This window comes from Dinoponera quadriceps, unplaced genomic scaffold, assembly GCF_001313825.1.
Source record: "Dinoponera quadriceps isolate SergipeBrazil2010 unplaced genomic scaffold, ASM131382v1 scaffold1782, whole genome shotgun sequence".
In the NCBI taxonomy this organism is placed as follows: Eukaryota; Metazoa; Arthropoda; class Insecta; order Hymenoptera; family Formicidae; genus Dinoponera; species Dinoponera quadriceps.
The window spans coordinates 576,393-604,145 of record NW_014555947.1 but is presented as its reverse complement, the minus strand read 5'-3'; the positions used below and the strand labels follow the sequence as shown (position 1 = coordinate 604,145).

General features: G+C 43.8%; 2 protein-coding genes across 2 annotated transcripts in view; one reads left to right on the top strand and one right to left on the bottom strand.

Moving 5' to 3' along the window:
* The window catches only part of LOC106746106, a 32,161-nt gene extending 25,730 nt beyond the window's left edge, over positions 1-6,431 (bottom strand). Inside the window, exon 1 of the mRNA XM_014622325.1 lies at positions 5,588-6,431. Coding sequence (XP_014477811.1) covers positions 5,588-5,775 — 188 coding nt within the window. The 5' untranslated portion in view covers positions 5,776-6,431. The remainder of the gene's footprint in view (positions 1-5,587) is intronic.
* Positions 6,432-9,932: 3,501 nt separating this feature from the next.
* LOC106746125 (EF-hand domain-containing protein D2 homolog) overlaps positions 9,933-27,753 on the top strand; it is a 21,176-nt gene continuing 3,355 nt past the window's right edge. Inside the window, exons 1-3 of the mRNA XM_014622357.1 lie at positions 9,933-10,343; positions 24,471-24,618; positions 26,959-27,093. Coding sequence (XP_014477843.1) covers positions 10,174-10,343; positions 24,471-24,618; positions 26,959-27,093 — 453 coding nt within the window. The 5' untranslated portion in view covers positions 9,933-10,173. The remainder of the gene's footprint in view (positions 10,344-24,470; positions 24,619-26,958; positions 27,094-27,753) is intronic.

Here is a 27,753-nt window from a genome sequence, read left to right as displayed (position 1 = left end):
CCCCCCCCCCCCCCCGGACTAAAATCCCGTCACTCTCTACTTTTCGAAGGGAATTTTACTCCGAGATATTTCGAGAGCACGACATTACTCGTCGCTACTTTTAAACCTTCAATTAAATTTCCGGTTGGGTAAAGTCCCTTCGCCAACGACAGCGTCCATTGTCGTTGAAAAGAACTGGGAACACCGCAGGAAGGTATCCCTGCACCGAAACCACGAGGTACTCGTTTGCAACCTGTTGACGAGAGCGTGTACCCAAGTGGTTCTTGAATCTTATGTCGCGGTGGAAAGTTCAGCTAGGCTTTTAACGAAACCGTTTCAGCAGTAGCACTGTACAGAAATTAACCGCGCGTAATTCGAAATCCAAGACGAAAATGAATTTTTTTGTCATATCTTTATTTTCCGCTCATACCTATTTTATTAAATTCAATTCATTTTTGCCGTCGAAAGTTACTCCCCGGTGTGTCACATCGCGACGGAAATGTAACACGAGCGAATCCCGTTTAAGGCTCACCGTGGATCGAATATACAAAAGGTTATCGAGTCAGAATGTTAAGCTCAAGCCAAATGTTGATATTGACCTTTTGTCAAGTGTTGTGCATACAATCGAAACAGCAGCTCAGCGGTGTATATCAATTAATTAATTGCTCGGCCAATTGGTCCGTCTAACCCCGCACTATCGATATACTGCGTGCGTCACTGGTTGCGTATTAGGGTCCAATTAGCGATTGAATTGGCGGCTGTTAACGAAATTTCGCAAATTGTCGGCACCAACGAGCACGAATGAAAATTAAGGGAGGAGGAGTCATCGCGTCGGTTCATTATTAATGCACATTTCATTGTGTTTTGCGGTGTCAAGATATGCGACGTACATCGCGACCAATGAAATTACGTTATCCCGTTGGGATCTCCTTTTCTCTCAAATAACGAACATCCATAAAATCGTCGCGCCGTGGAAGGGACGACGAAACTTTTATGAGAACGGCAAACTCTCCCTCAGCCGAACGATTGAGAATGCAAACGTCGTGCGCTTTTATCGCTTGTTCTGTACGACGCATCCTGCTTCCTCAAGTAAGTAAATTCTGGCCCTATGTTAATCTTTAATTCTACAACACAGTACAAGCTGAGATGGCACAACATAGTTCAATTTCAATTTTTATAATATAGCTTACTTCTTTATATTTCATACTGATCACAAATATGACATCAAAATATATGATGTTAAGATAGGTTGTTCGAGGTAGCGTTAAAATTAAATTGGTAAAATTAAAGGTTCCAAGAAATAGAGAAAAGTTAATAAGCGTCGGTATCATCAAAATAGGTTCTTATTGTTCCATAAGTCATTCAAATAGGCGAAAACTATTCTTAAGAACGTCAAAGTAGCGTGAAAATTTCGACTCGAGATACGATGGTTGCTTGCGACTCAAACGTCGTCATTAACATCGAACATTTTGTTAATCTACTTTACTATTTTATATATTTTCGCGTGTATGTATATATATAACTGTCGGCGTTTTGTTTTAACCGGCAAAGAAACTATCTCGATCTTTCGAAAAACTTATGAGAAAAATGCCTATCTTTCCCTCTCCCTTTTACTGTACTATAATTTCCACCTTTTATACGAGGTTCGTCAAGCGGGAAATTAACACGCCAAGATAACGATGCTCTTTTTTATCCACTTAATAAAATCTTCCTCAGCAAGAAGCTGCGTGTCGCGGCTCGAGCGAGCAAGCCAGCGCGATTTATACCGGCTTCTTGTCCTCGTTCTCACACAGGTGTCTCTCACGAGAATCAGAAACCTACCTGAGAGTGTGTCGAAAATCGCGTAAGATTGTTGCGAACATGCTAGTCTAATTTTTCGCGACATTTCTCGCGTAAGGTTATCGGTAAAGAGATCAATAAGCTCGCAACTTCGGAATACAGAATAAGTACACATTAACACGTTGAATTACGTCCGTGACGGCCACTGGTGAGCAAGCACTACTAGTACTACCGTGTCTTGTTAAGTTACGGGTAAGGTATAATTAACTGTCTAAGAAAAAAGTACTGGTTTCTGGTCGATAAAAGAGCCAATGAAGCTTGGTAAAAAATATACGCACATCTCAAATTAGATTTCTGATCGAGCGGGCTTTTTCGATCGGCAAAGCTTTCGCAGAATCAAACGGAAAATCACCGGCGGGGGACGGTCAGCCGTGTTAATCGGATTCTTACCGACGTTCTCTCACCGTTCGGCGAACGACCGACGATGAAAATATACAGAAGAAGACGGATAAACAGTTCCGTTCGCTTTCGTTCGCGCGACTTGTTGACATTCATGCGCCATGCCGTCCGGTTTAACGGATAGCCATAGACCGCTAGTTTGCGGACGATCGAATGGTTCTGACGTTATCACTTCCGCTCCGCCAGCCTCCGCGGGCGCCGCACCACGCAAATGATAACGACGTCATAATATCGATGGCGAAAATAACGGCAAGGTCGCCCGTTGCGAAATAGATCGGCCGAGAGTGTCGGCGGCGAAGGGGAGCACACCCTACAGCGGCTAATTAGTGTCGGCCGAAACGGATTTTTCCAGGTCAGCTGACGCGTCACTGGTCGCTTCCTGAAATTTCCACGGTGGGTCGTGCCCGAGAAAAGAAAGTATTTTCCGAAATTTACTCCCTCTCTCTCTTGCTCTCGATAAAAGATTATTGCGTCGATTCCGGCTGCGTGGGACTTTTCATCAGTCGGTCAGAAGCCTCCTCGCCACTCGATGTTAATTAGATTCTGCACCCCGAGAGCTTCCGTTGTGAAAGATTCTGCTTTGAAAACTTAACTCCGCGTTTCTTCCGCGTCGTGAGAGAAATCGCCAGGATAATACGTTCGAGTCCGCGGAAGATGGATTGCGAAATATTCCGTAAGAATCATAAATAATAAGCCGGATGCACCGGTAACTAAAGAAAATGAAGGATCGGGACATTTCGCCCTGACGCGCCCCGCCTAGCTTCCGTTAGACTTGATCCGGAGTTCGCGGATGCGTGTGCACGTAAATGCGCTTTCCAGCTGATCCGTCCGACTGAGATGTGTCCAGTCCGTGACACGTCTCTCTGTGTAATGTTTCAGTGAGTTAGACAACGACGGATGAAGCATAAATTACTACGCATCCACCACGTCTCCCGCCGCCATGTATACCGGGAAGCAGCGAAGCGAAATCCAATTATGATCCCGAAGGACGAGACGATGGCNCGAGACGATGGCTCTTAGCATTAGACCCCCCCCCCCTCTCTCTCTCTCTCTCTTCGTCGATGTCCAAGACGAGATGCATCAATTTCGGTTAACTAACACCGTTCGGCTACCGGTCTCATCCTGTAAATCACTCGGACTGTAAACGAAGTTCTACGACGGTGGTTACACGGAATGTGTTTCCCAGACTTTCGCGAGTGCGTATAATTCGAAATCAGTCACTTCTCTCGCTTGATATGCGGGAGCATGTTTTTTCGACGATTTAGGCTGCGCATGAAACGACTGATAATCGATGAAGCTAGCTCGATTTGTCGACAGAGGACGAGAAGCCGGGGGTCGAAAAATTAATAATTCAGCTTCAGCGATTGCTCCCTCGCTTCCGATGTGAGGGCGATTTCGAGACTTTACGGGAGCGAGGCTCGTTCCCTCCGCTTCTCGACTAACGGAGAAACTCGGTTAAGCACGGTTAGTTAAGCGACGTTGACGGCTCGCGTCTCTGAAAGGTCTCCGACGCGAGTCCCGACGCGAGTCTCATAATATAACGGTCTTAATAGTGCTCGTCGGAGCGATCGTAATATACGGCGAATGGAGTCGTCGCCTTTGACGAACTTCCGCGATCGCGAACGCGCAAAGATGGAACAAAGCGGCCGCACGCGATCGTATCGCGTTACTTATTATTGTTCTCAAAATCTACGGTTAGTTTCGAGAATAGAGCTTCTTACAGTACAAGCGGTCTCCCCCATATCGAAAGGCGGAGGGAAAAGTGGATCTAAATAATATAATAACATATGATTTACCCTCGAATCTGCCGTGATCGAAGTCAGGGCGAGCGAACTTACGAGTTGGTGGACGCAAGGGCTGATCTAAATTACAGGGCAACCGTAGTCTTCAATTTCTTACATTTGAGATCTTCTCCAGTTCATCATAGAGAGTATCACTTTCTTTGTGTATTCTGTTACCCTTTAAATTTCTTCGGGTGATATTCCACTCGAAAAGTAAAGGGACAGTCGAGTCGCTCAAATTCCGGTGATTCTCCGCTCATATAGAGTGAGTCCTTCCATTCTGAATCGTCGAGTAAATATTTTTATTTGAAATTGAAAAATAAATACTGACGTGTATTTCACCGTAACGGGAAGAAATTAAAATTGGCCGAATATTCGCTTGTTTATCATCGCTGCGACATCATTGTCGTGGTAATAATATTCGCGTGGCGATCTTCAGCCAAACTACGAAAGTCCACATATGCTATTCTGCTGGTTGTTGTACACTGAGTTTCAAAACGGTTTTAACACTTCTCCTTCGATGCAGTTCAATGTGCAACCGATGATTCAATGAGATACTTATTTTTCAAAACGACTTCTCTCATTGGGTTATCAATTGTGTTTCAAATTGCATCAAAAGAAAATGTTCGAACCGTTTTGAAACCTAATGTACATGCGAAATACCCATCAAATTATGTAAAGTTAATAAGTCAAATATAAAAGTGATATAAATCATCACCTTGTTGACGAAGCTCGAAAAGTATTGAGCAGCTCGAAGTACGCCTAGTTTTCAGATATATTTTCCAATATAAAATTTACTTTTTTATCTTGCTACAAATTGAACACTACAAATTGAGAACTGTCAAATGTGAAAATCCCTGACAGAGTTTATCGAATCGACAGTGACGGGATCAGCGGGAAATGTCAGCGATCTTACGCGTTACACGGTGAAACGGCTTCGGAAGGACAGTGCGCCCGTATCGTCACGTTCGTTACGTCCGAAATTACTTATCCAATTAACCCGGAGTCAGGTCACGTTGACCGGTCCTGACCCGTCTGTGTAACCCATTGAATTCCGTGAGCGGAATCGAGCCACGCTTACGACACGTTGCTCTCATTACTCACACCATCCAATCCGGTGAACGTACACCAGGACAAATAACTGAAAATCAAAGGAACCCCTTCCGCGTGCAACAATCACTGGTGGAGCGATAGTGTGTCGTGCAAAGGGAACATCCAAGTGACAACCAGGGGGCACCAACGGGGGAGTCAAACTCGCGACATGTATACACCGAAAGAAAAAAGTAGTACGGTTAAGTAAACGTTTGTTAAGAAGTATCGAAGTAGTTATTTCACTTGGATTAAGTAAATATTATTCGAGAATGTGGCACTTTCTTCTCTCTCTCGGTGTGTGCTAAGTTCCCAAATAATATTTACTTGATCCAAGTGAAATAATTGTTCCAATACACTCCTTAGCAAATATCTACTTAAATGTAGCATTATTTTTCTCTCGGTATATACGAATTGTATATGTATATATATGTAGGTACATGATAGGGCATGTAAGGACACCCGTCTCACGTATCCTTAATAGAGAAAATTGCTCTTACGCGTGTACAATCGAGATGCACGTGGCTGAATTTTCGCGGACTCCGTCCTCCCGCCGTTTCTCTCTCCCTTTCTCTTCACCCCCTTCACTTTCTACCTTCCCTCCTCTTCCAAGCACTCCTCCGTGCCTCTGGTCCCAGGGAAAAAGCACTTGGATCAGGGAACTTAGCTTTTCAGGCACGGTATTCATCCGCTTACTGCTCGGCAACGGGACCACGCACGGACGCACGTACGTACGTTCGCGAATAAATGACGTCTACGTGGAGGAAAGCTCGACCTCGACGAGTGTCGTTCGCATCGTGACGTTATCGCGGTTTTCCGTCCGACGGGACCAATTGTGAATTTTTCTTACTCGAGAAGCATCAACTCGAGCGCCGGTCAAGATTTGTACCTCGCAGCGAAGGTAAAACACGAAGGAGGTGCTCGAAGCAGTCGTTTTAGAAAGAACGCGCCTCTCGAAAATATTTCCCCTTACGCCGGGAAATTCTTTTGTAAAATCGCGAAAATGCCTTACTAATACCGTCTCATCCTATCGCTGCTCCCAACGGCGCCAACGACTACAACGAACGTAACTTCTCTATGCACTAACGCACGTCTCTGTCATAATGTACGACACATTTCTCACATTTTTGGAGAATGCCGCCCTTTCCGAAACGAATGTTTCGTTCCTATTTGAGAATATTTATTCGGCAATAATTCCGTTAAGTGCTTTCTACCTGGGGTTGACAATATTAACCCCCTCTTTGTCTCTTTCTCTCTCTTTCTCTCTAGTCCTCCCTGTTTTGCCACGCTCTCTTGTCTATTTCTCTACCCTTTCTCTGTCTCTACTCCGCGAACCGAACGCGACCGTACGCGAGCCGATGCAGTCGCCGGAGCAAACAGGTGTTCCCGCATGGAATGCGCGATCGCATACTGACACCTTGAGGCCAACACGCGGCACCGGGTCTCTCCCCTTCGGGGACTCCCCTGTCGTGAACCTCCCCAGCCACCCTCCGGCGCGCGCGTCCGCAAACCCCGAGGAAACGCCGATGAAGCGACGCGATGCGACGTGACGCTCGCTCACACGCACACACAATGTGGTCTTGTAAAGTTCACTTATTTCTTACGTTGCTGCACGAATATAAATTAAAATATGTTAACTATAATTGAGATACGAGAGTGTTAACATTTTTTCGCAAAGTTTATTAACGTTGCCCGCGTGAACGCAAAATTACACGTCCAAACGAAGCTCACGCTGCTAGAAAATGCGAATTTTTCACCGTAATCTCTACTGTGATTTTATTTTTTATAATTGAGTTATTTAGCGTCGGGACGAAAACGATGTTTGTTAAGTAATCAATAGAAAGTTTACAATTCTTCTCTTTAGAATACATCTCTCATACTTCTGATATAAGTAAGTTTCCGATGTAACAACAGAGATAGGGACGGAGGAGGATTTCGATTGCAAATTGGGATAAACAAGAAAAGTTTTAAATACCTCTCAGGATGAAAAATACGATAGTCGAACTCAACAGAAAGGGCGTAGGTCTCGGTAGTCATGTTAATATGGAAACCATTACATCTGGGAACAGGACGACTTATCAATATAAAATTCTTTTTTTTCTCAAATTATTGAAACCTCTTGTTTCTCGCCGGACTCATCTCGATTGATGACGTCGGAAGCGAGGAAGTACACGTTTAAAATGCTTGTAAATTACGTTGAAATAATAAGATACGTACGGTATTAGAGAGGATGTTTGCTCTCTTGTTTTAGTCCACTTGTATTCATCGGCGCTACCTGGGATGTGAGAGCTCTGCGTCGGGATAGGAATACGAACGCACCAAAGGATTAAGCAAAGAACAGTGAAGACATAACCAAGTTTGCGTAAATATATGATAGCATGCGTTTTTTGTAATATAATAAAAATAAATATGTATGATATGCGTATTTTCATGTATACACGCGATATCAACTAAACATATATGCTGAGTAGATATAAAGTTATATAAAAAGAGATAAAACGCTATCTATTAACGATTCTAGCGTTCAAACAATAAACAATATGCGACTGCGACTTCACAAACTACTTACCGAAAAAGCTTAAGTTGTACGACAGTCCGACGCAGACTGACGCTTCGAAAAAACAAAGTGAAGCTCTCTGGCCCATCTGAGTCAAACAGGAAGAAAGGTTTGGGACAATAATTGGAGCCTCAAAAGAGTTCCGAGGAGTAGTATTTATAATTCCGCCATCTTTCGCTCGACGTGTTGACTTGCCAGCAGTGACGTTACTTTACGAATTGTGGCGCCATCTTATGAAATTTACCACAAACTTTTCAAACTTCCTTGTAGATAATACAATAGTATAAATTCAATACTATTTATTTAGAATATTAGATAAATTTATAATGTTATTGTGAAATACCGACGGAATATTGCAATTTTATGTCCTTGCAATGTCTTTGTAATATCATTGGTTTGTTCTTTATTGCTGAACTGTTGAACTAGTGTGCAATAAGTTGAAGTAAGACAAGTATATGTTTTCTCACTTCAACTTACTGCACCAGTTCAGCAGTGCAGCTATAAGAGTACAGAAGTAAAAAACATCCCCAACACCAATATTCGATTGTGGCTAGGGCTCGTTTAGCATTGCAAACGGTTTGGAGCGCTTAAAGAAAACATCAATGCACGCTCTTTGAATATGTGTTGTACGACGAGTTTGTCGGATGTGCTGATTGGCTGTCGGATAGAAAATTTCTAGAGTCCCTAACATTTCCTCTAGATGTAATACCATCCTCAATAAGTAAACATGTTTTTCAAACATGGGCGATTTTGTCCATTCCTATCTCGGATCCTTAGATTTAAGCCAGTATTCATAGTCGAATCTTATATTTAAGACCGTCTTAAGTTCATCTTCAGATGTTTTGTAGCCAATGAAATGAACCGTACAGCCTCTGAAAATAAACTTAAGACGATCTTATATACAAAATTTGAATACCTTAATATTTAAGTTAGTGGATGCTTGAAAAGTATTAGAATTTCCAATAATTCCTAGTAACTTTTATATCAGCTAACAACTCTGTCCGAAATTTAGCATCGTGGACACAAGACCTTAGGCCATCGGTAAGCAAAATTCAACGGGTTTTCACAATTTTCACAAAAATAATGGGTTCTTTCAAGAGACGTTTATAGCTCAGTCTTTAGTTTTCAGATATATTTGTAAATATAAAGTTTATTTATTCACTGCGATGATCATCCGAATATAAATCAAAATTCATTACATTTGTATGTTAAAAATTTAAATGAAATTTATCTAATATATTAATTTATTATTAATGATGAAATTTATCAGGTTATATTGCATGTGCTGAAACTCGAATATGATTATACGAATATGATTTATATGGCTTAATATATTCGCAACCGGTACATAGTCTACGTCATTTCAGATTCTATAACTGAATGCCGGTAATGTAGTCTTACGTCATTTTAAAATATTTAGTGGAGACTTGAAAATTGTATGCGGCGCTCAGCTAAGAGTTTTGCTTCAAAACCGCTAGCTGTGAATGTGTTAAAAGCATGAATCTTCCCCTTTAATTTATACTTTAGCAGATTATCGTGCGATTACCTCTTGTCGAGTTATAAAACGTTAAAACCAAAGAGGTTGTTACATTTTCAATTGCTCATAGAAGCTGAATAAATTGGTAACGATGTTTGTTAAGAGAAGCAAGTAAAATCTTCTCTTTTGAATGCACCTATCAGACATTTTTGATACAAATAAATTTTCAATAAAAAACCTCAACCGAAAGATAAGGTTGAACCTTAAACGAATGATGGTATGAGTCGGCTAAATAAAGTTCAAGTCTCAGCTAAATGTCCACTTTAGACCCGTTATAGCTTAGACCCTTTATTATTACTTCCGAACTCTTCGCTACGAGCTGCTATTGTGTTCTATCGGAAATCGTACAACTCAACGATTGGTTGAGCGTATACTTATTTTCTATGTTTTGCAGTTTAACAGCAAATTAGTAAAATTATTCAATAGGCCTTAATATCAATATTAAATTTCAATAACTTTATTACGTTACTTAGTCTACAGAAAAACGTTATTAAGAAAAAAACATTGTACACAATCTCAACCGTGAAAATTATCCTGGAAAGAGGAATGCCGACCATTACTATCAGCGATATTCAGGTGAATGATTTTTTCACAAATTCGAAAAATCATCAAAAACATTTTAGAATTTGAAAAGAATACCACAATGGGGGCTGCTTGGAGCACGCCTGATGTAAATCGTTACGGCACTGCTCGGTTCGCGCGGCTACCAGCCGCTCGTACGCACAGTGCCGCGTCAGTACATGCGGTAACATTGCGACGTGTGGATCATCGTTCCTTCGGAGCAAACGATTCGGGATCGCGTCCACCGCGTCTGACAGTTCCCGGCTCCGGTTGACTCGCGAAGGTAAACACCGCGTCGCATAATTGTCTTCGAAATCGCGATACTCCCGAAAAGTTCGTTATACGCGACACCTTCGTCGTCGTTGTTGCTCCGAGTGAAAAAGAGGATCAAATCTGTCAACAAGTTCACGTAGACGCATAGCAGCAGGATCATGCCCGCGGACGCCGAGCTTAGCAACCTGCTCAGCAGACGACAGAGGATCAACGACGAGCTTGAGGAGGGCAAGGAGGTGAAGAAGCAGTACAAGTTCGTCAACGTCTACACCGAGTTCCACGAGCTGTCGCGTCGCGAGATCAAGCAGTACGAGCAAACCTTCAACAGGTGAGCGCGGTCTTCGCCAAATTTGTCGTTGTTCGCCCGCCATCGCGATCGAAAAAAGATGTCAGCTGTGATAAGTCGAGGCCGGCTCGTGAACGATATTACGCATAATGATATCACGATTTTATTTATACCGCGTTTTTCAGCCCTTCGGTGCCAGAGTTTGAACTCTCTCTCTCTCTCTTTCTCTCTTTGAAACGAAGAATAAGAAAAAGATGAAAAGAAAGAAGGAATATATTTTTGTCGTCATATTATATTTATTGGTATATTGTCTCGTTACATATCATTAGCGTTTAATTATTATTATATATAGTGTTAAATTATATTAAATTATATCAATTGAATTAATACAGCATAGAGAAATTGACGGTGATATCTATACGTAATATTTACCGAGCTTCTGTCACTTCTGTCGCGACTATAGTTTTAAAATTTCGGAAAAAAAACCGTTTTTCTCCTTTTTTCCACGGATATTTTTGGATTTCATACCTTCTTTACGGAAGAAAAATTGAGAAAAAAATATTTTTTTTCTCAAACTTCAAAATTATAATGTTGACGTAAATTTGAATTCTTTTTTCTCTTTCTTTGTGGCGCGAGGTAAATATGATCGTAGTCGGCACTCGTATCTGCGACTTTAAACGGCCAAGCTGTACAGGTATAGTTATCACTTTAATAGGCGCGCTCTCGCTACCGGCGGTGAGCCGTTTATTTTTTCTCTTTTTCACCACGAGTCAGTCTCGAATATACACGCACGTGTAATCAGATGGTGATAAACGTTCTTTCGTGAGGTTCCTCGTCATTAAGCGCGAGCCATTAATGGCAGCAAAACGCTTTTCGCGTATGTTCGCGTACGAAACTTCTATCAATATGAAATAGCACTTGATCGTCGACGATCTTCGCACTGATTCACACGATATCGCATGGTGTAAAACGGACAGATATGACGTTATTTTCATGTGAACCGTATAACGCGATATAATATCTTATCAATGATGCTACCATCCACCATTTTTATTTTTAACGCAACGATCACTTTTTTTCTTTCTTCATATAATCTCTCTATGTCGTCCATAACACGAATAGTCAGTTATGAAAAGGTTGCGATTCTTTTCTTTTATAAATTTCGAAATGTATCCCGCGTCTAATAGGAGAATTTGTCTTTTAATAATTATCAGGAGATATATTTCCCTTTATTGGATACGAGATGCGTTGCGAAACTCGTAAAAAAAATGTTGCCACCTTCTCGCGATTGATCGTACATATACAACGACGCAAAAAACACGGTTTATTTTGTGTTTTGCATTTTACCGCGTAGGAATTCCCCGTTTATTCTTTTTTTTCTTTTCAAGCCCGATCGAGCTCGAAATATTTCAGATTCGCGTTCCGCATACCGATCTTCGTAGCAGCGCGCTCACTGCACGCGATTTATGTTACAGCGCTCGTGATTGCATTTCAGCGAGCGTCGTTGTCCTCCTTGGCGGCGTGTCTTCATTAGAGAATCTCTTTTGCAAAATTCCCGGTCTGAAAATAAAAAAACCTTCCCTGTCCTCTCCTTCTCATTGAATCTGAAATTTCGTTCTTGGAACTTCATCGTGAGTAGTCCGATAACGTTCCGCTGCACACTATTACCACGTAAACGTCGTTAGCACCGCGCACCTTCTTATTCCGACGATAACGAACATCGTTACGAAACTCATGAGAGATTATTTGTGTAAACTGAAAAAATACTACTACGAGACGATGAGTAAGCGCGTCGTGTTCCGAAAGTTCAGCACCGCGTCCACCCGTGACGGCCTCATGTTAAATAATAATTTCCAACCAACAATTAATAATTGACGGAGGTAATAATTAAAATGTGAACGATATGCTTGTACATTCGTGTGTTATGTGTATGTGTCCATGTGTATGCTGTTTGTTACATCCGTAACAATTTTTAATGGTGTTTTTCATCGTTCTAACTGATTTTTAACGAAGACACGCGTCGATCCAAATAGTTTGCCGGAAAAGTCTCTAAGAAACACTCAAAGAAGAACTGTTTTGGTAGAGGAATTCCAAACTCGAAGAACAAACCACCAAGGGGTCGACCTAAAAAGGTACCTCGACGCGGACCGTAACTTAAGCTCGCTGCTTAAATCACGACCCTGAACTCTCAGCCATGTCGAACACGTTTTGGTTCCCGTAAAGAAACGGAGATAATCCCAGAATTCTTAAGCGAATCGACCGATTCCCGGAGCCTTCCCTTTACGGGGACAAAGAGAATCGTATTATCTCTATTCTCTATTCTCTGCTTTTTTTCTTTATTTTATCAAACTGCTTCTCTTTGCCGTCGCGATATGCTGTACTCTTCGAGGTATCTCCGAGCAAGTCAAGAGGAGAGGAATGGGAACCCCATCGTCCGCGTAACATCTCTCCGGCCGCGTCGTTGTCAAACCTGCTGCCAGGTTGACTCCGAAATGCCTACCTACTCCGAGACACAAAGGGCGTAGGTACCGAGGATGGGCGAGGGGCCAGGCGCGGTAAGGGGGGAGGGGGGGCCGGGGGACCCCGAGGTCGTCTGCCCTCAGCGCGCAGCTTGCGTTTCTTCTCTCCCGAAGAAATGCACGTCACGAATCCACCGGTTCGCGTTCGCGGTTTCGTAATGATCGAGGCGTGCGACTCCTCTCTCTCTCTCTCTCTCTGGTCTCTCGTTGTAACCTCTCTCGCGATTTTCTCCCCTTCTCGGCGCACCTCCTCGTCGGAAAATTACGTGAATTCACTTCTCTCTGTTTCTCCTACTTTCTGACTCCTCGCGTTTCTCCGATAATGAAGCTAAAAACTACGCGGCCGTAGCCCGCGGCGAGGATAGCAGGAGTGTCGATGAATGAACGGCGGTCTTTGAGTCGCGATGAGTCTACCTCGCTGGAAAACGTCACTCATTGTCCCTGCGCGGTACGTGGCGGATGGGGAGTACGGCGGGAACGAAGCGGCTAAATCGGGGATTTATTTGAGCGAAATTAACTTTACGCGGAACATCGTCAACGTGGAGAACTAAAAATACGAGTTTCAGGTATCGTTCTCGTTGCCATGCCAGTCTTATCGCCACGCTGAAATTTCGCAGCGTGTATTGCGCGACGTTTCGACAGAGTCTCGAACAGTCTCCACCCGACTTCGCGAAGGGTGGACGCGTGGCCGTGACCCTCCGCTCAAAGGTCGAGTGTGAAACGTTAATTCGGGCGAATCGAGGCGAGGTTTCGGCGAAAATATGTCGCCCGCGTCTACGCCTACGATTCTCACGGCGAGGGCCGGGCAAAAGGTAACCGGTTTCACGGCGATAAGACAAGGACGACTCCTTCGAGGAGAGAACGCGACGCAGATGCGCGGCAATCATCGGCCCTTCCGGATGACGTATCGCCGCACGCGGGATACGCACGTGCGCGCTGCGGGCGACGGAGCGAAACACTCGTGCTGCTGTCGCGAGCCTTTTACCTCGCGGCTGTTCCAACGGAAAAGAAGAGTTAATCCGGATCGTATCGCAATACGTAGAGCTGAACTAATCGACACGATGTGCTCGTGGTAGCAAAAGCAGCTGCACGACCGGAAATGCTAATTTGGCCGATTTTTAGCTAATTTTAGCGCATTGAGATTTAACTACGAATTTATAAGCATTGCTCCAATGATTACCATATTTTATTGATACGCTAACTTTTACCTAAATTATAGATGTGGTATGTGTATGTAAATATGGTAAACATGGACTTTGCTATAATAACAAAATTATTTTTTCCGTAACAAATCTTTTTGCTGTCACTATATTAACAAACAATTTGCTGTTCCGGCAAAACTTACTTTCTCCGTGAAGACTTTCTTATATGTATATAATTTTGACATTTTTACAATTTGCCATTTTTGAGCAATAGTTGTGCGTTAACTTAGGAGATAAATCTTTTCAACTTTTATATTGAGATGAAATTGTTTGGGACGACTTAAAGGATATCTGTCACTAAGCGGGACGTCCGTCATATATTTGTAGCTTAGGTCAGGGATTTCCAAAGTATAGGTCGCGACCTACTACTGAATCGTGAGCCGGTTTTTGATGGGTCGTAAAAAATTTAGAATATTAAATTACACTTCATTACTTCGCGTAGTTTTACAAATTTAAGCCGGATACTGATTTATTGCGTATCCTCATAACGTATCAATGTATAAATTAATATAAATAAATAATCGGTTTACTCCGCTCCCCCCTTTTTATATCTGCTAAAACTAGGTGGGTCATGGATGTTTATCATTCTAAAAAATGGGTCGCGGTCCACCCAAATTTGGGACCTGGTTTAAGTTAATATGAACGAACAAGTCTTCCACCATTTTGCAAATAACCAAAACAATCTTTACTATTTTGCAAAAAATACGCACACTTTTTATAATAACGCAAGTTTTTGTTTAAAGAAGCCTCTGTACATGGCCATTTGCAATAATAAATAATTCAAAACTTTACATGGTTCTTTGTAAAATGGTAGATGACTTTTTTGTTAACATTGACTTAAACTACAAATATATGATAAGATGTCCTATGTTAGCGATAGACATCCTTTATATACGAATAAAGATTAAGATAAAGAAATTATTCTCGGAATGACCATTTAATAGTTTTAATAGTTGCAATTATCGTTTACTTATCAGTAGTAGGAAATGAAGTCCCGTCTGCTATTTCGGAGATTTGTGATACAATCACACAGATTGCGTCTCAAACTCTTCGTATATTTTCGTCGTACAAACTTCAAATCCCGCAACTGGACACGTAATTCACATTTAACACTCGCTGTTTACTTCCTGGCGACAAAAGAATACCGTTAAAAGGTTACAAAAGTACGACTCGTCGAGCTCGTCGTCGCGGTTTAACGGCAATCCGATACGAACGCCCCGTGTTGCCTTCTTAACCGAGCCGCGTTCTGAAATAATAAAAGTGATCTCACACTTCTTGATCGCGGTAACCCGAGACGTACACCATTCATATCGTCCAGACGTTGTGCCGTTTATCAGACTAAAATATACATCCACCGTGGTTTAGTCCGGTGACACGCGATAACGGTCGCGCTCGGACCGCACGTGGATGCGTTCACGTAGGTTGCGGTTGTTATCTATCCGACGACATTTCCTGTGTATGCCGGAGAGAGAGAGAGAGAGTGAGAGAGCCCGAGAGTGGCGCATCGGGTTCGACGTTCCCGATGAATTTCCTTTGGAATGCGCAGGAAGTTCTTTTTAGGACGAGGGTCCCCGAAAACGGACCCTTCGCTCGGGTCGTGGACCGAAGGCTCACGCAGACTGATTAATCGCTCGAATCCCATAATCGATTTAAATTCGGTAGCCGGAGTGACATCCGCTCTGCCAACCGGTCGTCCCTTTCTTTCGTGCGCCTTTCAACCGGTCGAATACAGCGGCGATCGCTGAATTGGAATATCGGAAGAGAAAAAAATGGACACCTCGGGATATCCAAGCGAGTCGATACTTGGCGTGCAAATGATTCCGTTAATTCACCGTTGGCTTTCGCTGGTTAATTAATGGACTTACGGCGCGCAGTCGTTAATACTGCACACTGGTAGTGTCTATTGATACAATCTTACGCGGCAAGGTGCAAAAAACCGGCGCAACCGAGACACATTCGTATTCCTTATCGAGAAATTCCAATCGACGTTTCGCGCGGCGAGTCGCGCGAGGTCGAAAGTCGTGGTTTCCACGCGCTCCATTGAACGCGCTTAACTTTCCCCGCCGCAATGATACTACGCGGCGCGATCGATTCTCCTTTAAAACGCTGGAAGCAAGACGACGACCTTAACCCTTTCGCCGGTTAAGTAGGTGAATGCACACGTACACGCACGAGAGAGAGATGCACGTTCGCGGAATCGATAATTCCGCGAGGAAGAGGAGGAATAATTTCAGAAAATCAATTCGGAGAAGCCGAGCACGCGGAGGAGATTTCAGAGCACGCGGGAGAAATTATTCTCGAAATTCCGCGAGAACCCTTCCGACTCGAAATTTTGATCCTACATTAAATCTACTTAGTTCTACATTAAGTCTTCAAATGGAAAAAACGGAAGTAACTTCTCATTTGTAACATCAAAGGAGCACAATAGAACGCCTAATGAAGACTTGATGCAGAACAAAGTAGATTCAATGTAGAACTAAAATTTCGATACGGGCTCCGCCAATTTTTCCGGAATACTTTGATAAGAGGATAGTTTCACGCTTCTTTCGTGCGCGCGTTTTATCCGACAGGTAGGAATATTTTCGGAAAACTATCCCGCCAGGGTAGATTTTTTAGGCCGACATCCATAGTAGGACCTTATATTTAAGATCGTTTTAAGTTCATCTTCGGGTGCTCCAATGAAATGAATCGTACAACATCTGAAGATGAACTTAAGACAAATATAAGATCCGTCTATAAATACCGCCCTTAATTTCGATTCGTCCTCACGTCTCTCCCTCGATCTTTCTCAAATAGCGTAGAAAGAAACCGGAGGAAGAATCCTTGGACGTTCTCGTTGCATTGCCACGACGAACCGTTATCTCGTGGCCATTGGAGGAAATCACGCGTTCCGAATATGTAAGTGGCGTCAGAGAATTTATTCTACATTTATTCTCAGGAAAGGGAGGGGGGGATTCGCGGGGTGACGAAAGGTGGGACGAGGTGCTCGGTATTCCGAGCTAGTAATCCTGTGGACATTTTAAATAACGTCTCATCGATGGAACAGAGAGGCATGACACGTTTCGCACACGATGACGTTGTTTATTCCCGCTTATAGGAAACCTTTCTATAGCCGCACAATGCAATTCCTACGCCTTCGTAGAATTGCAATATGTGCAGCCGCGAGCTGTTCCCCCGTGCGATCTCGCGCGTTATAAATCAGTCCACTGTGCGCCTCGCGGAGAGAAAAGATGCTAATCGTCTATTAAAAGTGTGGAGACTTACCGAGAATAGAAAGGAACGGGACGATAACTTTTACTATCGCGTCTCTCGAAGCAGCATTCGTCAGCCGTCGTGCGAGCGACTGTTCGCGCGATGCAGTTTGACGAGAGAGGCATTAACCGACTATTAAAAATACCAGGGCGCTTTCAAGAGCAAACTCGGAGCATCGATCTAGCTCGGATGTGTTTCATCGTTTAAATGGGACGACAGCGGCTTTTCGTTGCCGCATCGGTATCGCCCCTTGAATCTCGTTGATTCAAGCGGTGATTAATATAAAAGGTATCGATCGCGCGAAGCGCTTCATCCAAGAACGTAACACAATGAAGAATTTTGCGTTAAATTTAACGCATTTTACACGTCCCAAACATGCCCATTCAAATTCTTTTATTAATTTCATACACTAACAAGTGCTTTTTTAATGCTACAAAAAGAATTTAGCCTCTAAAGCCAAAGTTTTAGTTCTGCATTAAGTTTTCAAGCGGAAGAAATAAATTCCCACCCAGAATTCCCAGAATTAAAAAGTTCGACTCGGGACATAGGTATGTTAAAAGTTTAACACCAAAATATTAACAAGGGCCGATTTCACGTGCAAAATGTTTTTATCGTATACATCCTACCCATGTATATTTCTCGGACCGGATGAACACCGTCGGTCACGCGAGCGGCGTTTCCCGGAGAAATTCCGCCGTGAAGACGCTCGATCTTCGCGAGACGACCTTTTTCTCTCTGCGGATGAACCATCCACGTGAGAGCCGCGGCTTTTCCTCTCCGTGGGGGATCGTGAATCTCGATAAACGACGGGGAAAAAACGATCCTCGCGCGTCTCCTCGGCGCTCTGCCAATTCGTCGCAGTGACGTCCTTCGCCGTTCCTCGCAGGACCATCTCCGCCGTATCGATCTCGGGAAACGGGGGTGAGCGGGACCAGGACGGGCACCGCGTCACCTTGACCCGGTTTCCTCCGGGTCGCTCTCGCGGAAAACGAAGGCGCGGAGAACGAAACGTTCCACGCTCACTCCTCGCCTCGGCGAGCGTGTAACGATCATCGCGATCATCGCGCGATAACGAGACTAGAAGCGGCGGCGGTTCGTCATGTCGTGATAATTGCGCGGCTATCTCCGCTCGCGATGCCCCTGTTTTGTTTTGCCGATTAATTAAGAAGAAGAGATATAAGGGTCTCAGGCGCGCGAAACTGGCCTTTCCGGCCCGAGTTGAAGTCTCCGCGACATCCTCGTCGAGGATCTCACGTAGCGCGAGTAATTTATTTCCTGCGATCATAAGAGTACGGTGATGTTGCTTGTTCAATTTCGCCAAATTCGTCCTGGTTATTCGGGAAAGCTTGAATTATCAGGACGTTGCGGTCGCAGACACTGGATACGTTTCCGGCGGCGCCGCTCGCAAAGCCGATCGAAATTCGCGCGGTGCGACCCGTGTGTAATCCGACGTGTTAACGATCGCGTTGCATTTACGTGGGCGCCTCGGCACAATCCGCGTTGATTGGGGCGTTTCGCTCAGCTGATTAAAGCTGTCTGTCGGCGAGAGGCCGGCGTCGACAAAGGCGGACGCGATGATCCGCGGCGGCGCGGTTCGCGACACAATCGGCCGTCGGGTCATTCGCGAGGTGACGCAACGGTGACACTCGCGATCGGAAATAAGCGCCGCCTATCTTCGATCTGCAATTGAAAGCTCGGTTACTAAATGGCATAAACGAAGAGTTCACTTATTTTGCGAATAGCCTTATCGTTTATTGCGTATATTGCGACTCTGCCGTTACTCGGAGCTGTTTTAATTTCGGACTCGTCGATTTCATCGACGTATATAATTCATTTGGCTCATAGAGGGACTTGTTGATTGAAAGGGTAAAGCACGATATTTCAATGAAGAGAGGGAGAGAGAGAGAGAGAGAGAGAGGGGGGGAGGGGGGGAGAACGGCGATTTTAATGGGACATATTTCACTGACGTATCTGCCGACCTTATCTTTCTCCGTCTGTCACTCTTATTGATTACTTCGCTTAACCGTACTTATAAACACGTGACCTCGACCTTCATCGTTCTCTCCTCTTGCTCCGTGGAATCTCTGGAAATTTGATGAAAGGAAGAAGAAAAGAGAACGAGAAAACGGAGAGAGAGAGAGAGAGAGAGAGGATGCAACGGCGCGAGTATTACTTGTTGATATTAATATGTTTACGCAGAAATAGAGAAGTTGCAGAAAAATTTAGCCAAGAATTTAGTCGCTATATTTTTCGACCATCCTGTGTGAAGGCGCGTGTGAACAAGCGTTAACGCGCAATTCTTTCCGAATACGGAAGGAGGAAATTGAAAATATCACGACTGCAATTTACTTCAATGTCTTTCGCAATCTGATGCCGACGTTGCGACGAAAGGAGGACGATGGGAAGACGATGAAATGAATAACGCACAATGTTGAACTTAATTTAGTTACATCGTTTTATCTATTGTTAAATTATACGATCGGCGAGAACGCGCATTAACGTAGAACTAATGAACGTGGGCGATTTTTATTGTCAGCGGCGAGGACCTCGAGCAAATATTGACCCTTCGAAGCGGGATAATTACGAATCCTCCTGATTCACCTTTCCGCCTACATCGCTTCAATTTCCGTTGCCTCACAGTAACGTCGTTAACTAATGCGGAAGCAATTTCCTTTAACGTCGCGCGCTCTTCTGCACTCTAACGATCCTCAGACGAAAGTACCGGCAGAATTTTTCGTCGACTTTCTCAGCCGGGATTGCAACGGAGGATTATGATATGTAATTATTCGGACTGATGCGATAACGTGTGTGTCACGTGATGAACGCGACCGTCCGATCGCGCAAAGAGCGAAATTTAAGTTTCGACAGAGACGTTCTATATACGGTGAACTTTACAGTTTGAACCTCGCTCTTGCTCGTTCTCTCTTGCGCGCACTCTCTCTCTCTCTCTCTTTTTTACTAACGTTATCAAGAAAAGTTATACCGATTTTTAACGAGACTCGTTGATCGCGTCGAGTGTAAAAAAACCGGTTTGCACCGCATGAGTGTTCTTTAACCCGCAATGGTTACGTTCGCGGTAGTAGACCGGTTATATAATATAACATAATTGCTCGCTATCGATTTGCCGCAACGCTGATGTACGATAACGCAAATCACAGTTCGGTCTTTACGGCGCCGTTACGGCGTATTCCGTCGGTTACCTCGCCTTTCAAAAATTACGATCTGTGTATGTGTGACGTTATTTCCAGAACTAATTATATTTAAGTGAACGGTAGCCGGAGATAGAAGGAGAAAGAGAGAGAGAGAAAGAGAGGGGAAAGACGTAAATTATCGACTGGATGAATTCAACGTTCCATATATAATGATATAATGAGACGATTTATTACACGAATAATTAAACGCGTAAACGTTCGAATTACATATCGGGAAACAACGAGATTTTATCGGACCTCCTTTCCTACATTTTCATATTTACTCGGCGGATACTTGACGTTCACGCGATAACGAGCCGACTCGATCTTATCTATCACAACCTCGCGAGATCGACGAGGCGAATAAACGCGTCGACGCACTGTGTGGAAAGCGCGTTGCGCGCCGCGACATTCTCCTTCGTCCCTTACGCGGAGAGCCGCGATTTCACGAGTTTCCGGTTGCGGTAAGCGTGGTTGACATCCCGGGAACCGGGAGTCGTGCAAATTTGAATATCGCCGATCGATCCCACGTTTTTCCTCACCCCATCAGTCCGTTTTCATTCCCGCGAACCGAAACGTATAGATGTGTCGATACGAGAACGACGACGACGACGGGGAGCCCCGCGATCCCCGCGTTTTCTATCACGCGTGATTTGTCGCGAGATAAAAGTCTTTCACGTTCGGCATCGCATTGTTCCTCTCCCGTTGATGTACAGGAAGAACAGGTGATGTACTTCCTAAGGGGTTTCGCGCGAGAAGTCCACACTGAGAAACCCATTTAGTTGAATCAACTAAATTCTTATTTGACTATGGACAAACCAATTTTTTAGTTGTAATAATTTCACTGCCGATTAATGTATTATGAATATTAATTTTATGTAAGTTTCTGACCTAATATTTTTGTTATTTTTCAATATATTTACCTTGTATTAAATAACACAGAAATTGGTGTAAATCGTTTGGCACAAGTGAAATGTGTTTAATTTAACACAAAATTATTTACCGTCAAGATTTGGCGAATGTTTCAACTAAATGTTTGATTAACCAAATAATTTAGTTCCATGTACCGTATTATAATACCATATACTGCATACAGTATATAATATACAAATCCAAAATAATTGTTATCAAATCCTTCTTTCAGCACATAAATACTCGAGTAACGAATCAACAATGGAACGTGCATCGTATGGGCGTGCTAATTAATTCCAAGCTCGGCACTGGTATACTTCAATAATTAATTAATAATGTCAATTACATTGACCTGTTATTATTATTACATCGTATGTTGGCTGCCTCGACTGGTCTCGTCCCTCGACGACGGTGCGATCGACTGAGCGCTTTGCGGAATACACACAGGAAGGTGGTGGTTTCCGCGAGTCGCGGATAAAAATTGCGCTGCTCGTTGTTTTTAGCAACAAGCGATCCACTCAACCATTAATCCGCTTACGTACGCCCACCCTGTCGCATGAGTCAACATAGAAAAAGAAAGAAAGAGAGAGAGAGAGAGAGAGAACACGCGCGTAAAATTAATACCAAGCAGTCACCCCGATGATACGGAAAACGTCATCAGGTAAATCGTTTCCGCATTTGGCCTTTACGTACCTCGGCGCGAGCGTGTAATAAAATTCCAACGGCTGCGCCCTCGTTACAACGCGGTATTATTCTCTCGACCAAAGTTTTTTACGGCGCAACGCTTACGACCCTCGCGACAGTCGCAGCTGTGGGTATTCTGAAAAACAGACGAAAGGGAGAAAACTCGCTGAATCGGCGGTGCGGTCAAGTCCGAAATTGAGGTTTCGCGCCTCGAAAAATCGCGCGATCGAAAAATGCGAATTCCCCCCCCCCCCTCCTCGAATCGAAATTTTGATGCTGACTAATAAAAACCTACTTTAACGATACACTTTTTAACTTCTCTCTTGAATTTTTAATTCAACACTCTGTATATAACGCGGGACACTCTGTATATAATATATTATTATATAATAATATAATATTATATTGAAATGTTTCGACCTATTTTACTATCTTAACTCATACTATGTTATAAAATGAAAGGTTTGAAAAAAGCTAAAATTTTGAGCCCTTCAACCAGCTCGCGAGTGGTCTCGGCGTCAAGCTGTATTTCGTCCGATTTCTATGAGTGCACGCGAGTGACAGACGTTCTAGTTAGTATTAAATGTTTTACCTTGTGGTCTAGCGAAAGACATCGGCCTCATAATGAACGCGAAGAAAGTCGCGAATGTTAATGACGGCCGAGTTAAGAGACAACAAGCCTGTCGCGCGACGGACTTCGGTTACGTACGAATTAATCGAGCGGTCACTCAACCTCTCTCGAGGGAAATCCAATCGGCTCCTCCGATTAAAACCGTATCGAAATATAATCGGACGTTTTTTTTTCACTACGAACGTTATAAGTGCCGTCGAATTGACGGCTTAGCTGAATTTTCTCGCATCTCCGATAGGGATTTTCCCCCTCGCGACCTCGGTTTACACACCTGCCGTGAACAAATTTAATTTAATTTACGACTCGGTTTTTCAGCTGTTGCGGCGCCCGGTGTTGTTCGTAGCGTTTTATAACTTTCAGGCGGCTTCGATCTGCGTGTTTCGTTGTTTACCTCGCGAAATCGCCGAGCCACGAAGGGCCGCGTGAAAACTTGTGCCATTTCCCGTCGTCACGGTCCTCGTGGATTTTCTTGCGCGAAACGAACGGCCGGGCTATTTCCGCGGCGACCGAAGTGTAGATGGAGGCGACTCCTCTCCGGCGACTTCCACGGCGGATAATTCCACCGATAATCGAGCCTCGTCCGCCAATAATGACATTGCTCCGAATATTCTTCCTCCTCGTGCCTTAGCAACGCTGTTCGCTTTACTGCGATTAGATTGCATGCGGTATCGCGATTAATTGGAAGCGACGTGTGCGACATGTTTAGTCAGACGTCTCATTGACCGACCAGCGTCATCGTGATGATTTATAGACGGGTCAATCGCTGAAAGATACCATTTCGTCGAGTGACGAAAGGAGGTCGCGCGGTAAGATTCGCCAGTCAGCGGGAAGAACTATATTTTATCGTATTAATTCAAATGTCCTTTTTGCATCCCGATAATATTTTTAACTTCGAGCAACTTTTAACGCCGGAGAATATCCTGTCATCTCTGCAATGTGTTCAGAATAAAAGTCCTTTTTTTAAATCGTTTCTATTTTAACGTTGTCGTATGTACATTGTGTCGTAAAATTAGACCGACAAACTTCCGGTAGCTAAAAAGGACATCAAAACAAGTAATTTCTGTCAATAAGCCCGTGTCCACAATGAGCCGTTTTGGCCGGTCTAATTTTACGACACAATGTACATACGACAACGTTAAAATAGAAACGATTTAAAAAAAGGACTTTTATTCCGAACACATTGCAGAGATGACAGGATATTCTCCGGCGTTAAAAGTTGCTCGAAGTTAAAAATCCCGAACGAATCTATATAATACGTGCTGAGGAAAAACAATTGCCGATATCTCCGTATTGAAGTAAGTAGCCAACACTTCGGACAGCTGTTATAAATCATTCACTCTACTGCCAAAACAATTCAATTGCGGACACTTATTGACAAACATTACTTGGTTGTCTTTTATAAGTATCCGAAGTTCGTCGGTCTAATTTCGAGACATCTTGTATTCTTTCAACATTGATATGTGTACAGTATATATTCCCTAAAAATCTGCTTTATTTTTACATATCAATTGTCGAAATAAACTCGACTCTAAGGAAATCGCAAGGATTGTTTTTTTTTCAGAAAGACCCGAACTCGTTTTTTCGACTTCGGATTTTTCTCCCGGAGTTTCAATCCTTCTTTTACCTTACTACGAACTTTTACAAGGAAAGTTATAATCGCCGCATCTCTGGCAACGAGAAGAAAAGTGCTTCCAGGCTTGCGAACTTCGGAATTAACGACTGCGCGTCGAAATTGTTTCCATCGATGCGCTGATTGTAATGGCTGACGTTGATTGCAGATTCGATGATGGTCGTGACGGTTATCTCGACCTTGCCGAATTGAAGCGGATGATGGAGGTCTTGGGCGCACCGCAAACACATCTCGGGCTCAAGGCGATGATCCAGGAGGTCGACGAGGATGGAGACGGTCGCATATCTTTCCGTGAGGTTGATATATTTTTACTACCACCGAGAGAGAGAGAGAGAGAGAGAGAGAGAGACCGCCGATACTTTTTCCGGATTAACGGAGTAGAAATAAGCCGTCTGATCATTTCGACTGTTTTGAGAGAGAATCTGACAGCTCACGAGAACTTATCTGCCGTAGAGAGAATCCAGTTTCTGTTCGTCAATAAATTACAATTATTCTCGTCCTCGTAAAAATAAATATCTTTGGTATTATTCAACCAGATGTTCGCTGTATACGGTGAAAATCGCGCGAAATGTCTTATATTTCGAGTTCAATTTCGTGCGGTTGTTAATATAGGTTGTTAAATACGTTTTACCGCGAACTGGCTCGAAAACGTGCCGCGGTCGGTTGACGCACTCGGTCAGGGCACCGGCTCCGAGAGAGAATCGTCGGTGTAAACATATCCGTTGGTCTCTGCGGCCACCCCGACCGGCGGTAGTGCGTCTCACAATTCCGCTCTCGCGGTCGTTAAAAGTATCGAACCGAAATAGATTTCACTGCGTGCGCGGCTCTCGCGCGAAACAGCCCGTTGTGGAACTCGCGCGCATGTGCGCGCAATACGGATGATTCCGGAAAGGAATTCGAATTTCGAGCGAAACTCTCGTTTAAATAGGATTAAAATTAAAATTCGTAGCATTCCCAACAAACTCTGTTTCAAACTTGCATATCACATGCTTAGGACAGTGGATGGGGGGGGAGGGGAAATACTCAAGATTTCTGCACATTTTCGCATAAAGTTCGCGTAAGTTCGCATAACTTTCGTCTCGTGAGCTTATTTGCTCCTCCATAGGATATCGAACGAAAGGATTTCCGTGAATCTCGGAGGTTCATTTGTGGCGAGCGTGCACGTACGATAAGCCATACGTAAAAATAGTAGACCCCATGCAACGTTCAACGTGCTCCTCGCGTGCGCTAGGTATACACGTTCGACGTTCGTGTTTATTCTCCCGCGGCGCACACGAGTGTGTGCGTTAGGGAGGGTGTGCGTTGGAGTGCTTCTATTTCGGTCACTTACTCGATGATGTATTTTAAAAACTATCGAAAAATGGCCCGTGCGAAACTAGGACTCACCGTGGGAAAAAGTCCACCTCGGCCGCGAGAGAATTTCAATTAAAGTCGACGACTCGATTTTCGATGTTAAATAGCTCCGTGGTTGCAAAATGCGTGTCCCGGAAAAGAGCAGCTTGCTATCCATCACGTTGGAATATACATGATGTAAAGAAGAAAAAAATTCTCATGATTTCTACACGGAGGACACCTTGTATCTGGCACGAATAAATTTTTGACTACTTTCCCCTTAGTGCACGCGAGGGAATAGCCGGTGGCGACGAAAACAAGCGCGTTAACGGCGCCAACGCGCGGAATCAATTGTGCCTAACTGATTTTGCAACGCGGCCGCTGAATGCAGAGCACGCGAAACGCCAGCAGAAACTTTCGCCGTTAACGCAATCTCGGCGCAACACGATACCAGCAATGGCCGTAAGCCGAGAAGGAACCTCCCGAAGGAAAATCGCGGCTGGCCGTGGTTCATGCAGAACGCGGACAATCGCACGTGACATTCCGCGCTTCGCAAACAAAGCCGGAGCGCGATTCGCCGGGCGGCGAGCAAGCTCACTCGCTCGCGTCGATCGCCGTGATTCATTGTATGCGATACACCCGAGCAGCAGCATTGCCCGGCTTACTCACCTTCCTCTTACTCATCGTCCGGCCGTTATGAATTACCGTAAAACCGTCGTGACACGTACGTGTCCCTCCTCTCTCGGTCGCGCGAATCGCGGCTTTTCACCGTTTAATGAGAGTGACTCCGTCGTTTCCTCCTGAGCGCGATCGCGCGCATCTTCAATTAAGCGGCGGGGAAAACCTCGCGATAGCAAGGCGCGGAGATAACGAGCGAATCTGGATCTCTCTCCCGGTTACTTCGCGAATGTGTTCAACGCAAAAGATTCGCGCGAAAGATCCCGCGCGACGATTCCGTTTTCGACCGATAGCTGCTCTCTTCGGGAGTCAACTGGTTTCTCTCGAAGTTTGCCGTGTATATACCGTAACTTCGCCGCCAGGGTTGTTCCGTAGATTTGAAGATTATTACCTCCTACATGTGGATATTTTTTTTTTTCGTACACACAATGTGAATTATGCAAAAATAATAAACTGCATAGCGCCAATGCAAGGAAAAAGAAATCAATTATTAGTCGAAATTAGTTTAAGCTTGAAAACATTTGATGACTATTATAATTTATATTGGCGACGCGTAAACGTAGACTGTTATATTTCACGCGTAGACACACTACCCTAGTTGCCGCTCAATACACACCTTGTTACAGTTTCTGCTGATCTATCGCAAGGCGCGCGCCGGTGAGTTAGAACGGGATTCCGGATTGAGCCAGCTGGCTAGACTCACCGAGGTCGACGTCGACGAGGTCGGAGTTACTGGCGCTAAACACTTCTTCGAGGCCAAGGTATGTATTTTCCCACATTCTATCTTTCTCGTTGATAACGTTCTCTCAGCTTTTCTCCGATGCTCGCTTCCTCGTGTAACTGATTTTCCGTTATCCGGGGATCTGACGAGAACTCGGTCGTAGCAACTGAAAGATTCCTGTGGGAGCTTTCTATTCTGTCAATTGTTCTCAGTTATCTCAATCGTGTTTTCAAGCAGTCGAATGTTAACAGAGACGGCGCTTCTCACCCCCTTAGTTTTCGTTTACGTCTTATTCAGTTACACGAACTGAGATTATTTTCCATGCGCAAATTAAATAGGATTTTGTTTAATTGTTCGAGAATTCCGCAGGTTTTTTCTCTTAAAGATTTCTTCTGATTGTTCGTACCTCCTTTCTAAGATGAATTCTATTAAAGGAGAAGGTGATATTGTGGCTTTCTATTTATATTCTGTACAATAACTTTATTGATAATTAATATTTTTCATTGAATACTCAACGATTATATTCATCAAAAAATCTTGTTCAATCGATTCTAGTTTCAAAATTATGAAATACTTAATATTTAAGATGTTATTTATAAAAATGTAATAATACTACGAAATGGGTCGAAAAGAAACAGAGGTGGTAATGTGGTCCTCTATTAAAGTATATATATATATATATATATATATATATATATAT